Raw genomic sequence first — 15377 nt, forward strand, 5'->3', positions numbered from 1 at the left:
TTTTTTTTTCTTTTCTTATTCTTCTTTAGTGGAAACTTTTGTCCAGCTAGTCACTCATGATAAACCCAATCTGCCCATTTTGACAGGTCCTTGTGTACTTTTCCTGTAGATATTTGTTTTGCTATTACCTCAGAGAAGCAGCAAATAGTCACTGGGCTGGTTGTACTAGTCTGCATAACTAATCTGGCACCTTGTTCTTTATCAGATCCAATCTTTAAAAGACATTTCAATGTAAAAGAAAAGGAAGCCATGACATTCAGTGCAGGGGTAGAACTTCTGTAATTTTCTGGGAAGAAAAAAATGTTTTCATTGTTCCCCTAACACTTTATCTGACATTCTTGTTAGATTCCAGCCTGAAGAAAACCCACAGAAATTCATATATCTTTTGTCAATTTACAGCTGTTTTCACTTTCTCTATTTATCCTAAATATTTACATTTTGGATATGATTTGTTTTCATTCCTTTGCTAATGTTTGAGGAAGAACAATTGCTACAGCACAAAGACACCTTAGAAATGTGCAACATGCATTTGTATGGATAGGTACTTATAGTTGCCATGATTTGTTTGTTGTTGCTGTTAACCTTGTTTATGCCAGTCTACAGCTAATGTTATTGTTGTCATTAATTGTAAGTGGAATTCAAGTGGCAATGAATGCTTTTCTAAGTGTGATTTTATATGCCCACTAATGTCTTGTGTTTACATTCTTCCAACTGTAATCAATATGGAACAGTCCCCTTGAAAAAGTGGTTTGCAGGTGGGAAGTAAATTCTAAATTTATATTTGACTCTGGAAGCTCTTTTAAGAGATATAGCCTACAATTATTTTTGCCCAGTTTAGGCTAATGTACCTGATTTCGTCCATTTAGTTACAATGTTATTGTGACATGGGACCGTGTGATATGGGATATATATCTGCAAAGATGTTAGTGCACATTCATTACTGGGAAGTTGCTAAATTTCTATTCCAGTACAGATGAATTTTAGCTTTATATGGCTTGGTTCCTGGTTATCCAAAGCAGGGTTTTTCAAATGTTCCATGGAGACACTAGAATAGGAGGGAGAAAAACTTCACTCAAACAAAGTCCATTTTCTATCACTAGAACTTTGCTCCTGATCAAGAATCTTGGGATCCCCCCCCCCCATTTAACAGCTTTCATAACTCAAAAAACTTTGAAAACCCCTGAACTAAATAATATCCTGTCATGTACAATGCCCTCTGTATTGTCTCTATATCTTTGTTTCTGGAGACAAATCCCTTTATTCTCTGTTATTCTGAAAGTGATGGAGATGGAGATGGCTAGCATTCAGGAAAAGGTCACACCAAAACTTGAGCTTTGTCTGCCAAATGCCTCTTTTTGTTCCAACAGGTCTTTAATCCTCCAGACTCAGCATGGTTTTCAAGCTGTTTTTATCTATGTAATTGTTCTTTTTGTTATTATTTTTCTACATTCCCTTTCTAATCCAAGTATTTAACTTTATGCAAACTATCTTGAAAAACATGGTTCTGTTGAAGGGCTTTGTTATATGCTGTCTTAATTCATACATATATTGAGAGAACAATGTTCAGTATATGCATACATGCAGTATGTACAATGGATTTACCTTTGAAATATTTGGTATTAATCCATTTAATATTTTGTTTTTGCAAAAATGGAACTTTTAAGACGAACTCCTTTCTCTCTCTCTCTCTCTCTCTCTCTCTCTCTCTCTCTCTCTCTCTCTCTCTCTCTCTCTCTTCCATGCTATTTTTCAGGAGAAACCACCACAACAGTTGCACCATTTGTTCCAGGAGGAGTTAGTGATGGACAGTGGCATTCTGTCCAAGTGCAATACTATAACAAGGTAAGGAATGCTCTTTTAGTGATATTCTTTGTAAACTCAATGGATTGGATCAGTTTCTCTGTTAACATCAGCCAAGGAAGTCCTTAGAGTTAAAAGCCATGCTGGAATGGAAATCTTGCTTTGGGGCTGATTCATGTTTTAAATTGCAATAGGTTAATTGAATATTTTCCATAATAATATCTTTGAACTATTTGTGACTATTCTCACAAAATAATGTAAAGCAAGGGTCCCCAACCCCCAGACCATGGACAGGCACCGGTCTGCAGCATTCCAGAAACTGGGCCACACAAACAAGCAAAGGCCCATCTGCGGGATGCAGGCAGCACGGGAAACCATGCCCCCCTCCATTCTACAGAAAAACCTCTCTCCATAGAACCAGTCCCTGATGCCCAAAAAGTTGGGGGCCGCTGATGTAAGCAGAAAGAAAGAAAGAAAACCAGTTAGTCTGCTGTTTTAGTTTCAAAGCAACATATATCTAAATTAATGACCAAGAGTGCTCCTGTAGCTAAAAAAGCTGTAGTCAAAGCTTTACAGCCATTAAGAAACTACTTAATGAGGAAGTCTAATGATGAGAGTGTAATATACTTTTAATTAATGTGACATTGGTTCTTTGCTCCTTGTTGTCAAAAGTGAACTTCTTTCTTCAGTTCAAATAGCTTTTCTTTCAGGTTTTAGTTTTAAGTTCATTGGTTCAGCACAGAAAGGGCCTAGTGTCTTAGCAAGTATTCCTTATCATAAGTAGGAATATTGTTCTTGATGTACTATCAAAATACTATTTTTAATTTAGACATTTAAGGGTAAAAGTAAAGAATGTTTTGAGTTAAAGCTGTCTCCTGCCAATTGCATGGATATATCCCTGTATCTTTTTTTGCTAGCAATACTGAAATATTTTTTAAAAAAACTTCTCAGTTGACCTTGGATTTCCTGCTGATCTTGCATTGAAGTACTAACATAAATCCAATCCTGCTTGGCTTTTTGAGAGTAGTCAAGGTTGAATACCTGTTGCTACTTAAAATTGTAATATAGTGAAATTATAAAAAATAATTATCATTGTAAAGTAATTGGTTCTACCAAACCACCAAGATTTATAAACATAACCTCTATTAAAGTTTCTTGCTAGTAATTTGTAAGGATATGTTTGGCATGTTGCCACTACTTTGGGGTCATATTAATCACAGAGCAAACCAGTGGTCTTTGGAGCTTAAATAATAACCCTTAAATAATAAATAATAAAGTTCAAAAAAAGCAGGTAACGGATGTAAGGAGAGAGAACTTGGGTGTCCAGGGTTAGTTGAAGCCTGTCTTCCTGACTTGTTTGACACCCTCACCATGGATGTCCATTTGCTCTAGCTATTTATCAATGAATTATCCATGATATGAAGAAAAGGGAAAAAAATGGATTTAAAGGCTTGACAGGATTACTTTGTAGTTTCAATGTAAACTTAAGAGTTTTCGAATCAGAGAGGATAACCTTTGTCCGCAACAGAGGGACATCCCCTGAAAATAACAATAAGTATAGTTCAGGATAACAAGAACAAAACCAACCACACACCCCCCCACCTCCCAAAAAGGCAGAGGGTAATATATCGTAAAAAAAACAGTAACTAACTTAATATTCATACCAGAATATTGAAGAAAATCTTTTTCTGATTGTAAATTAATTTGTGATATGAACCTGGAATATCGGAATGAAAATGTTATTGAAATTTATGATTAAGTTAAAATGGAGCTAAATTTCTAAAGCTTCTTTATTGTACCATTGTCATCGGAATATGTGAGCCTGAGGCTGACTGCAGCTCCTCCTCATAAAGTTTGTCTCTGTTTACCTCTTCATGTCATGAGGTCATTGCCTTGAGTTCTTTATGAAAGACATCATTCTTTCTTATTCCTTTATCTTTTATTTTAACATTACAGGGAGAGGTTAGATATTTGCAGCTTATTTAAGTACCTACTTAGTCTTTGCCATAAATTTTCTTGCAATCTGCAATTTACACCCTTGGATTTTGGTTGTTACAGTTAAGTTGCTTTAGTTGAAAAAACACTGATAAAATGACAGATGATAGAATAATCCATAGTTCTTCTACTGGAGTCATTGGTTCATGTTGGCCAAGAAGCCTGGGAAAAAGCTTATATATCAGCAAAAGTCTGGATTTCATGGTGTGGTTGTTGGTTTAGAATTTTAAGCAGCTGCCAAAAAGATAACGACTTGACATTGCTCCAGGGTATTCTTTAAAAAGAAAAGTGATCCCACACATTAGTTAAAAATAAAGTTTTGCCTCACTTCAGCATCCCAAGTTTGTTGAAGTAATAAAACAGTTTTCTTACAATATGATTATTTATGCTTGAAAACGGACAAGAGAAATCATTTTGTGTATGGACAACACTGCTTATAAAAACACAAATTCCACCTCTTGAATTCAGTGAAGCAGTTTACTGGTTAAATAATGGAATCGGCATAAGCTTTTGCAGGTCCGTTTGCCATCTCAAATCAGTAGATGACTTTTTTGCTTATTTATTTGCTTGTTTAATTTATATTCCATACTTCAATAGGTTCCCAGAACAGTTTCCAAGAAGTTAAGACTACAGTAAATAAAAATTTAGAAAATGTAAATAAGAACATTAAAATACCATAGCATGAAAGCAATGAAAAAACTGTANAATGCAACTTTCTAGTGGCACCTGCCTGCCGTGACTGCCATGACACAGTCAATGACTGGGTTTGCAGATCTTTGTTTTTGTTGTTATTTATCTTACTAATGACTGAAAGGCACAAAAATGATGAATCTTAAGTATTGCTTCCTATATCATCTCAAAGTGATGTACAAAATACAGGTATAAATAACAATAAATTTGGGGAGGAGGAAAAGAAAGTAGAAGCAACAACAAAATCCAGAAAACACTACAGTGATGTAACAGAACAGGCCTTATGAATCATTCTTAAGTTGTGGTTTGAATAACATACCGTATTTTCCGGCGTATAAGACAACTTTCTAAACCCTGAAAATCTTCTCAAAAGTCGGGGGTCGTCTTATACGCCCAGTCATCTTATACGCCGGAAAATACGGTATTTACCAATTGTATCTATGTATCAACATAGTCTTCCTTTTTTCTTAAGCATTTGGTTTTTTTAAAACTCCAAATGGAAGGTATTTTTACGTTTGCTTTCAATTTATTGGACTCCGTATATATGAGTAAAACTGTATTTATTCATTCATTGTGCATAATGGCTTTATAAATTATTTATCTTTATGTACAAATGCCTTGGGGAAGATAGCAGTTGCCTTAATTAATATCTAATTGATCAAAGTCGTAATAGTAATAGTATGATACACACAACTTTCATATTTTTGAAGCTCTTCACAAAGGCTCCAAGACCTTCTTAGCTATTTTCCATAGAATTGTTGTTAGGGAACTGAATCTGAGTGGTTTATAAGGTCAAGTTATGAACTCAAAGCAGAAAGAAAGAACTAGAGATTTAATTTATAGTCCATTTTCCAGTTTTTGCTAGGAAATATTTTTAAGAATGTAGAGTTGAAAAAAATCTATTTATGATATTGAGGCAAACACTCCTAGAACGGCGGTCCGTTCCACAGAGCTCTTTCCGGCTCTGTGGAGGGTGGGAAGGGAGAGAGAGGATGGTTTCATGCGGGTATATTCCAGTTGCACAAATGCAGCTTTGCGCACTCGTGAAGCCATTTGTGAATTATTTGCATAAATGCAGCTTTGCATGCTCGGTTCCCAACAGGCCGCAGCCTGCTACCGGCCACAAACCAGGGTTCGGGACCCCTGGCTTAGAACATGATTGATATTAAAGCACTGCTTTAACAGATTAGAGAATAAGAAGCTCACTTCNATTCCAGTTGCACAAATGCAGCTTTGCGCACTCGTGAAGCCATTTGTGAATTATTTGCATAAATGCAGCTTTGCATGCTCGGTTCCCAACAGGCCGCAGCCTGCTACCGGCCACAAACCAGGGTTCGGGACCCCTGGCTTAGAACATGATTGATATTAAAGCACTGCTTTAACAGATTAGAGAATAAGAAGCTCACTTCTTCCTTGTTCTACTGAATTGTTCTTGCTGCTAGGAAGCTTTTTTTAACATTCACAAATTCCCCACTATAACTCTGCATAAAGAAAAAATAAACTAGAATTGATCTACTGGATGCAATCTATTGGGAATCAATCTTGAACTATTGCCATTGTAATGAATTAGTGATTCATAGGAGTACATAATTGTTTCGGTAAGAGGGAATGGACGGTGATCAGATCATTAATGTGCCCATATATTTTGCTCATGTATTCTTAAGAAATAAAATCTTCAAGAACCTCCACATGGATGATACCTCATATATTTCTCTCTGGGAATTCTACAGGTAGTCCTTGATTTACAATCACTTAGCTGCAGTTCAAAATTACAATAGCCCTGAAAAAAGGGGACTTACAACTGGTCTTCACACTTATGACCATTGTAGCATCCCCAAGTCACGTGATCAAATTCAATTGTTTGGAAACCAGCATGTATTTATGACAGTGGCAATGTCCCGTGGTCATGTGATCACCATTTGCAACCTTCCCAGCCAACTTCCAACAAACAATAGGGTAAACCAGTGGTTCTCAACCTGTGGGTCGGGACCCCATTTGGGGTCGATCGACCATTTCATGGGGGTCACCAAGCAAGGCTGTCCGCCATTTTTTTTGTCCGCCATTTTTTCCCCTTTTCCGGCGGGTGCCTTACCTCCCTTGGGCTGGGCCAGCTGGTGGTCGGCCTGCTCCATCTCTGCCGCTTGCCAGCTACGCCTCGGCCGGCGCAGGGGGCGGAACCACGCATGCGTGGCGCTCCCGGGCAGGGAAAGTCCTCGACTTATGACCGATTGGGTAGTCCTCGACTTACGACCGGTTTACTCCTCGACTTACGACCGGTTTAGTCCTCGACTTACGACCGGTTTAGTCCTCAACTTACGACCGGTTGGGGTCACGGCATTAAAAAGGTTGAGAACCACTGGGGTAAACAGTTGAATGATTCACTTAACAACTACAGAGATTTGTTTAACAACCATGGTAACAAAGACAGTAAATCAGATATGATTCACTTAATAACTGCCTTGCTTGGCAATGGAAATTCTGGTCCCAGTCCTTGTAAGTCAAGGACTACCTGTACTTTCTTCTTCCAGGATGATCGTTTGGTTGATTCCCAAGCTTATAGAACTTCCAATGCTTTTAACTCACTATGTCTCTTAAGACTTTTTATTTTTGTAATATTCCAAACAGAAAATTGTGACATCTTGTTATCTTTCATGGCGCTTGATGTAGGTAAAATATCATAATTATTCAAGTACATTATTCATAAATGCAACTTCACAATCCCTTATTTTTTTTAACAAAGCAATTTAAAAATAAGAATTTATTTCCTTATTAAAGAATAGGAAGCATTTCTAAACTCCAGTGTTATTTATATAGTACTTTAGATGAGTTATGAGATACGGTTTCAAGGCTGCATAGGTCTTTAACTTATTACACCACCTGTAAAGAGTCTTAAAGGAAAAATAGGATTTTGACTGATTTTCTAAAGTTAGGAGTTTTGACATTAAAATCTTTGAAGTGTTTCCAAATTGCCTTGCTGTAAAATATGCTATCTTTAATCTACTAATTAAATTATTATTTTTTCTTTAATTACATAGTGAAACTTTATACAAAATTAAATGAAGCATATTTTTCATGGGAAATGCCGGATCAAGTTACTTAATAAAATACTAACAACTGCATATTCATGAGAAATATCAAAATGTTATATTTCTAATTCTATATTAAGTGTGAGGATCAACAGGATTATTTATCTTGTTTTTCTCTTGTAAGTATGTTGAGGAGTAGTTAAAATAGTTTTTCATTATTTGAAAACAGCATTAAAAATATAACTCTATCTCTGCAATCTTTGATGAGCAAATGGAAGCACTATTTGTGGCTGGTTGTCTGTGTAGCTGAAAGATTGATTATCTAATTTCCTGAGGGGAAAACAGATTTTGTATGATGATAGCAGTCACCTGACATAATCAACTTTATGATAGTGTAAAGCTATACCACAGTCTTCCTCTGGAAAACAAAGCTAATTTCCAATTTAATTGTTTCATTTTGATTCTAGTATTATTTATGTAGATATTCCCATTTTGAAATTAAAATATATTCAAATAAAAATGGTTTTATTCCAGATAAATAAAATTGTCAATTTGCAAGGTGGGAGATTTCTTTTAAAATTTGGCTCAAAATGTAATAGTAATATGTGATCTGAAGTTAGATCTGTGTTCAGCCTCTCATAAGACATCGTCTTATTTCTTAATATGCATTAGTAGTAGCAATAAAGACAAAACAGGACTGCTTAGTTTAATAAAATAATAGCTATATCATTTGTACTTAAAGGAATTTCTGGAAAGCCAGTCCCTTTCCTTCATTTCAAAATATGTCTATAAAGATGTTAACATATACATGTTCAGAATTTTGAGACCATGTTATGGATCTGTCACAAATCGTTTGCTAGTCAGTCACCAAAAGCAAACAAACGCTGGGTATGGCTACACACTATTTTATTTTCTAAAAATGTTTGTGGGATCTCTGGGCCCTAGAAGCATGTTTGGAAATAAGTTTGAGACTTGTGGCGTTAAATTTGTTGTATACCCACTTCACATTCATTTTTTTAAATTAAAATGATCTAAAAGAGGAAGAGCTATGATCTTGGCATTGTCATCTGGACATCTTGTTGGGGATGAGTTTATGTAAAAAAGAATGCTGCACCCATATACAAGTGCTTCAGTGTTAATTTGAAGCAGTAGTGGGATTCAAATATGTGAACAACCAGTTCTCTGTGTGGATGCCGCTTCTGGAAGTCCATTCCGGGCCTGGGCAACAAAAAATTAGCTACCGGTTCTGCTGAAGTGGTGCGAACCGGCTGAATCCCACCACTGATTTGAAGGGAATTATAGGTTAACAGAATTCCGTCCTTCCAAGGTTGGTAAAATGAGGATCCAGATTGTTGGGGGCAATATGCTGACTCTGTAAACTGCTTAGAGAGGGCTGCAAAGCATTGTGAAACGGTATATGAATCTAAGTGCTATTGCTATTGTTACTTGGTTAGCATTTTTTCTCAGAAGCTACTGGTGACAGTAATGTAGCTGAAAGAAGGTTCCCCCCCCCTTTATTCTCCTTATGGAAATTCCTTCCTAGGAGGAATGGAGGGAGGTTTACAGTACGTTTGGCTTGGAAAAGAGAAGATTCTAGGCCAGTGATGGCGAACCTTTTAGAGACCGAGTGCCCAAACTGCAACCCAAAACCCACTTATGCATCGTTGGGTGCCGGGTGGGTGTGGCCCATTGGGTGGGCGTGGCTGAACTAAAAAGTTCAATCAATTCCAACTTTGCAAGATCTTTTTTTTTTCCCTGCGAGAAGTTGAAATTGACTGATTGATTGAACCTTTTTTTTTTTTTGCACATGGCGGCAGAGGCCTAAAGCGAAAAGGTTTTATAAAACCCCGCTGAAGGCCTAGGACTGGGGCGACGGTGCGCGTGCCCACAGAGAGGGCTCTGAGTGCCGCCTCTGGCACCCGTGCCATAGGTTCGCCACCACTGTTCTAGGCAGACATGATCGCTCCCTTCAAGCATCTGAAGAGCATTATAAGACAGGGCAGAACTGTCCAGAGTTATTGCAGAAAATAGGACACAAAAGAATGGGTTTAAATGACAAGGAAGTAGATTTCAGTTTGACATCAGCAAAATGTCATAATGGGGAATGCTATTTAACAATGGAACAAGCCACCTCAGCAGATGGAAGACTTCCTCCATTTTCATACAACATATAACTCTCACCAACTCTTCTCTTTAGATCAGTATTGCTCAGCTTCTGCAAGTTTAAGCCACGCAGGCTTCAACATCTAGAATTCCCCCAGTCAGCACTTACAACTGGTCATTTTGGAATTGTTTGAAGTTATGACGGCATGGCACAAGTGCTTTATGGCCTGTAAAGCATCCCCCTGTGACCATATGTCTGGCAGATCTGCTTTATGATCAGTTGTGGCATTCTGTAGTCATATGATCATAACTTGTAATGTTTTTTGCTGGTTTCTAACAACCACCATATCCACTTATCTACCGCCATGTTTGCTTAACTACAACCATGTTCACTTAATGACTGCCATAAAAAAGCCTGGAAAATTACTTCAGATCACATAGGTCCCTTGATTTACAACCATAACTCAATTGGAGTTTTGATCCCAGTTACCGTTGTAGGTCGAGGACTATCTGTCTGTAGATTCTTCTGTATGGATGTATGCATGGGTGACTGGTTAAGGGTGGTCTTTACAGAGAACCATAACTGATACCTAGAAAAGAGAACTTTAGTCACCAGTTTTTAAAATATTCATGAAATCTTGGTATTTTGATGGTGCCAGTGAATATGTATACTTGCAGTTTCCCTGTCATTAGGCAGTACCATCCAGACATGATGTCAGCCTCCCACAAACCACTGTAGAATCTAGCCAAACTACCAATATATCATAGTCAGAAAGCAAATATCTTAATAAATTGAGCCAAAACAGACAATGGGTGAAATCATATATAGCCATCACATAGCCCAATATTATTTATTTTGCACATTAAAAATGCTGACTAAGCAGAAGGATACTTTCTAAATCCATTGTAGAATAATAGTTCAGACATGGAACAAGTTGCTCCAGAAAATGAGCTAAGCCATAGAGTTAAGGTCAGGTTATATATGTGGTTGAAAACTAAATAAAATGTAGGAAACTACAGATATAGTATCTTCTATTGCACATGTATCTACCCAAACAAACATATCCATAGGCCACTCATCCATTTCCTGCTGGTTGGAAAACAGCAGATAACTTGTGACGAGCATGGCTCACATTATAAATAACCTCTAGAGAGTTCTTTATTGAAACTGTTTGTAAAAGGAATGTATCTTTGCTTTAGTTTGGAAGGTTTAAAGAACTGTTCAGTTGTGTGGTATCAGAATTTCAAACCAGAGACGGCTTTGATGATTGCAAAGAATAGCCCGTGTAGAGAGAAACTCGCCTTTGTAAATAAGTAAGAAGACTGAAGGCCGACTCTATCCTAACTTGTGAGTGGACTTCACTTCCTAGAAAACAGTGTGGTTGTATCCTTATAGTAATCAGAAGTCAAGCTTAATGAGGTCATCTTTACTTTAAATATACTATGATTTAAATTCAGAGATGCTTGACAGATAAAAAAGGTGATCAGGATATGTGTCAGAAGAAAGTTTGGTTTATATGAGCTGTCAACCAGTGGGATGGGCCACTACATAAAGTGGTGAGTTCTCCTTCACTGAAGGACTTCAAATCTAGATCATTGTCTGTCAAAGATATTCTAGTGAATCCCACATTGATGTTTGACTAGATCTTCAGAATATGCATCTATGATTCTGTCAGTACACCAGGNAAAACAGAATAGGTTAATTAGAAAAGTACAGAGCTTAGTGTACCTTAATGTATTTACAGTAAATAAGTTAACAAAACTACACCAGTTGTACTATCATGAACCATGTCCTTTTCCAAAACAATCTTTCAAATATCTGGTCTTGGGTTTTGTATTATGTGACTATATGATAAGGAATTTAAGGGATAAAACATTTACTAGATATACCATTCTAAGTCATCTCCTGCAACAACTGCTATCCTATGTCACTTTTAGAAATAAATTGAAAGGATTTTTTATTTCTAATTTTTCAGTTGAAATATTTATCACTTTAGTCTTACAATCCCACAACCTAAGAGATAAATGCAAGCTGTTAATAAGTACTTTGTATTTATGCACATCTCATTCACATTTGCATAAACCAGCCAATTCTTATATCTGTCTCTTCATTTAAAGTGGGAATCTTTAAAAAAAGAAGAAAAAAAGAATGTATTTACATTGTTGAATACCGAGATCAAGAATTTATCATGGTGAATAGTTCCTCATAATTTTATATGTCCAGCATTTTAAGAATTCACTGTAAGGACTTTCAAGTGTACACTTATCTGCAGTGTGCACTTATCTGCAGTGAATCATGCAATAAACGTCAAGAACTCAATAGTTCTGTAAATAACATCACATCTGCTTGCAGAGGAGAAAGAAAAGAAAACTGGGAAATAATGTTTTATTGAATATTCATTTGTATTAACACAAGAGACCATGGAGGAGTCAGAAAGGGGAATCCATATAAACATTAAATAACTATAGCTGGAAATGGGGGAGGCGTAGAAAAAAGTCTGATGTTTTCTCTCTTAGATGCAACAAATTGGGACAATATTTACTCGTGTGGACCACTAATATTGCTGGAGATGGCCCAGGTGCTTTTCTTGCCCTTTAGTGGCTTTTTGAGGGTGTTGACTTAAGCCACAAGTGGTCAGGCCTGGAGCAACTTATTGAGCTTATTCCAGAAGGGGCTGCCATCTTGATTTCTCCCCTCCATATTTCCATAGCCATATACAGTTAGAACAATTAACCAGTGGAACAACCTGCCTCCAGAAGCAGTGAATGCTCTAACATTGGAAGTTTTAAAGAAGAGACTGGACAGCCATTTGTCCGAAATGGTATAGGGTTTCCTGCCTGAGCAGGGGGTTGGACTAGATGACCTCCAAGGTTCCTTCCAACTTTACTACTACTACTACTACTACTACTACTACTATTATTATTATTACATCATGTTAATGTATGTAGTGTAATTTTATGCATTTTTATTTGAATCCTCATGAATACAAAGAAACATACTCAGAGGAAAACGTGCACAGAATTGACTTGAAGGTTTCTGAAATTTACCAGAAATTTTCCCCCTTAAAATACTTGGTATATATATTTGTAATTTATAAAAAATAGCTGGGATTGGTTTTCCCATGGAACAATGTGAGACAGTTCCTTAATATCAACTGTAATTTTGAAGGCTGATTGATGACTATGTTAATTTATATGAATTACATCTATGCACATGCAAAACTGGATAGTTTATAATTCAGTACCTACTTTTTTCTCTTGAGCTTATCTCTCTGTTAATACTGAAAAACCTAGAAAAATCTAAATATACGTTGCGTCAGGAAAAGAAAATAGGGAGATAGTTTTCTAGGTTTTTAAAGATCTTGGCTCATAGAGTGGAAAATGTCATTATGGGTGTGAATTCTTTTCCATCCCAAAACAAGCACATACAACATCCAGGGTTGTTAATGAGTTGGGAGGGAGAAGGGAGTGACTGAGACATCAAAGGAAGAAAGCCTTTATGTTTGGGAATTTGTTTTTCCTGTTGGCCATTAGTAGAAAGTGTTTTCCTATGTCAAAACACTGTTCTTTTTGTCATGGCTTGCTCTTAAATGTATTTACCTTTTTTGTTTTTTGTTTTGTTTTGGTTTTTTTGTTTTGAGGGAAGGAACCTTAACATAACTGTCCCCAGATGGACAGCCCTTAAGTGTGTGGGCGTTGAAATTCTTCAGATTCTGAGCTACAAATAGCCAAAAGTTACATTAGTTGGGAATCCTGAAGTCTCCTCGCATCTGTTTGATGGCAGTTTGGGAAAAGATTACTGGCTTTTATGGTGTTATTCCAATCTGTGTAGCCTACAAACTCACATTTCAGGGCAGAAAAGCTCTGTCATATTCACTGAACTCTTCCCCCTTAGTCTGCAAATGTTACACCTTTTCTAAACTCTATGACTTTATTTTTTGAATTTCGTGCTTAGTAAGAATCTGTGTCTACAGCAAAACCTATTCATGAGTTTTTTGACCATAGAATCAGTCAAACATCTCAGAATTCTTTATGTTAGAATATTGGGCTTAGAGCCTTAGACCAATAGAATAAAAAGGGAGGATTTTTGTTTTACTGTGGCAGCATGCCTAATGAAACTGAATATAACTGAACTGAAAGTATATCCTTGGTATTTAAGCATCTCCTATAGACTACTGCTACTTGTTCCATTTTTTTTTATTAAAAGCTGCAAAGAGGAAAAAACTAGACTCCTGTGAGCACGATCCTTTAAAATCATAGCTTTTTTTTTTTTTGCTCACTACATAACTCTGAAAAGAAAATATTCGTTTAGCTTTTAAAATTCAGTAGGAAACAGGTTTTCCTTAACCTTTAGCCACTTGAAACAGTAAATGAATACATACTACTGATTAACATATGTATAATCTGGCATGGCTTTCAAAATATGTAAATGGTTTCCCCCTCTTAGTTATAGTTGCACTTATTGTTATTTTTTAGGCCTGAAGGATATGTGCACAACAAATAATAACTCTTTTTACGTACCATAACAAACCAGGGTATATTTTTAAAAGTACACGTAAGATTCAGATCTCTATGTTATTGCAACCCTTGGTACCAATTGAGAGGAGATAAGTAAGGTGCCCTAACTTTTGGAAAGAAACATTTAGAATTTTGAAAACATGTTATGGGCACTCAGGCCACTGGAGACAAAGGTTTATCAAATAACAAAATGGTAGTGATGGAAACCTAGACAATTGTAAAACCATAGTTTTTCAAAGTGCTACAGTTGGTCTCACTGTCAGGAAATTTCTCCTTAGTTCCAGGGTGGATCTCTTTTAAAGAGATCCAGTTATCTACCTAACTATCAGTAAAAGATGGAGATGATAGACAATAATGAGAAATGCAATTTTTATTGGTTTGCTAGATTTACAACTTACATTTCTTCAAAAGCTCAAACAAGTTACATAGGGATTCCCCACATTTTTATTCCCACAATCAAATAAGTTGGACTGAGAAGGAGCGACTCACCCAAACTCACTGGATGATTTTCCATCGGTAAATATGGATTTCAACCTGATTCTCCCAAGTCCTAATTGAACAATTTAAACACTAAAATAGATTATAGACATGAAAGCTGAGAATAAAAGTATATTACTGGCTTTAGTCCCCAGACTTTAAAGATGTAAGTGTACAGTGGTCACAACAGAAAAATAGTTATATAAACCAGGGGTGTCAAACTCACAACATCACGTGACATGTCGTGATGTATCGCAACTTTTTTCCCATTGACGGCAATGGGGTGGGCATGGTTTCAGCATGATGCATCCAGCCTGCGGGCCGGCAGTTTGACACCCCTGATATAAACCATCCTTGTTTCATCATGATGCATTTACATTTTGTATTTGTCAACCTCCTGGCCAGATCCCCCCTAGGTTTTTCAAAATTTGTTCAGCATATAAGTGGCTTATCTCTTTCTCATGATTCTCCCAAATTATAATAATCTTTAGCTCAGTAACAACTGTGTATCTTGAAGGAGCAAGTAACATACTGATCATATATGCTCAATTCTGTATTAAGTTGATAAGAGGAAAAGTTTAACTTGACAAGCAAGTAGACAACTAGCTAAACTCAGAAGAATTTCTCATTTGCCATTGGTGTGTGTGTGTGTGTATACATATGTATACGTGTGTGTGTAAATATGTATATATGTATACATATACATACACATGCGTGTATGTGTGTGTGTGTGTTTGTATGTGTGTGAGATGTCATTAACCCATGATT

General features: G+C 36.6%; 1 protein-coding gene across 1 annotated transcript in view; it reads left to right on the forward strand.

The window, feature by feature from the left end:
• Nucleotides 1-15377, forward strand: part of CELSR1 (cadherin EGF LAG seven-pass G-type receptor 1) — a 153960-nt gene that overhangs the window by 80454 nt on the left and 58129 nt on the right. The window contains exon 5 of the mRNA XM_015823755.1: nucleotides 1754-1842. Within this exon, the coding sequence (XP_015679241.1) occupies nucleotides 1754-1842 (89 nt within the window). The remainder of the gene's footprint in view (nucleotides 1-1753; nucleotides 1843-15377) is intronic.

The sequence above is a fragment of the Protobothrops mucrosquamatus genome, unplaced genomic scaffold (genome assembly GCF_001527695.2).
Source record: "Protobothrops mucrosquamatus isolate PMUCROS unplaced genomic scaffold, P.Mucros_1.0 scaffold1976, whole genome shotgun sequence".
In the NCBI taxonomy this organism is placed as follows: Eukaryota; Metazoa; Chordata; class Lepidosauria; order Squamata; family Viperidae; genus Protobothrops; species Protobothrops mucrosquamatus.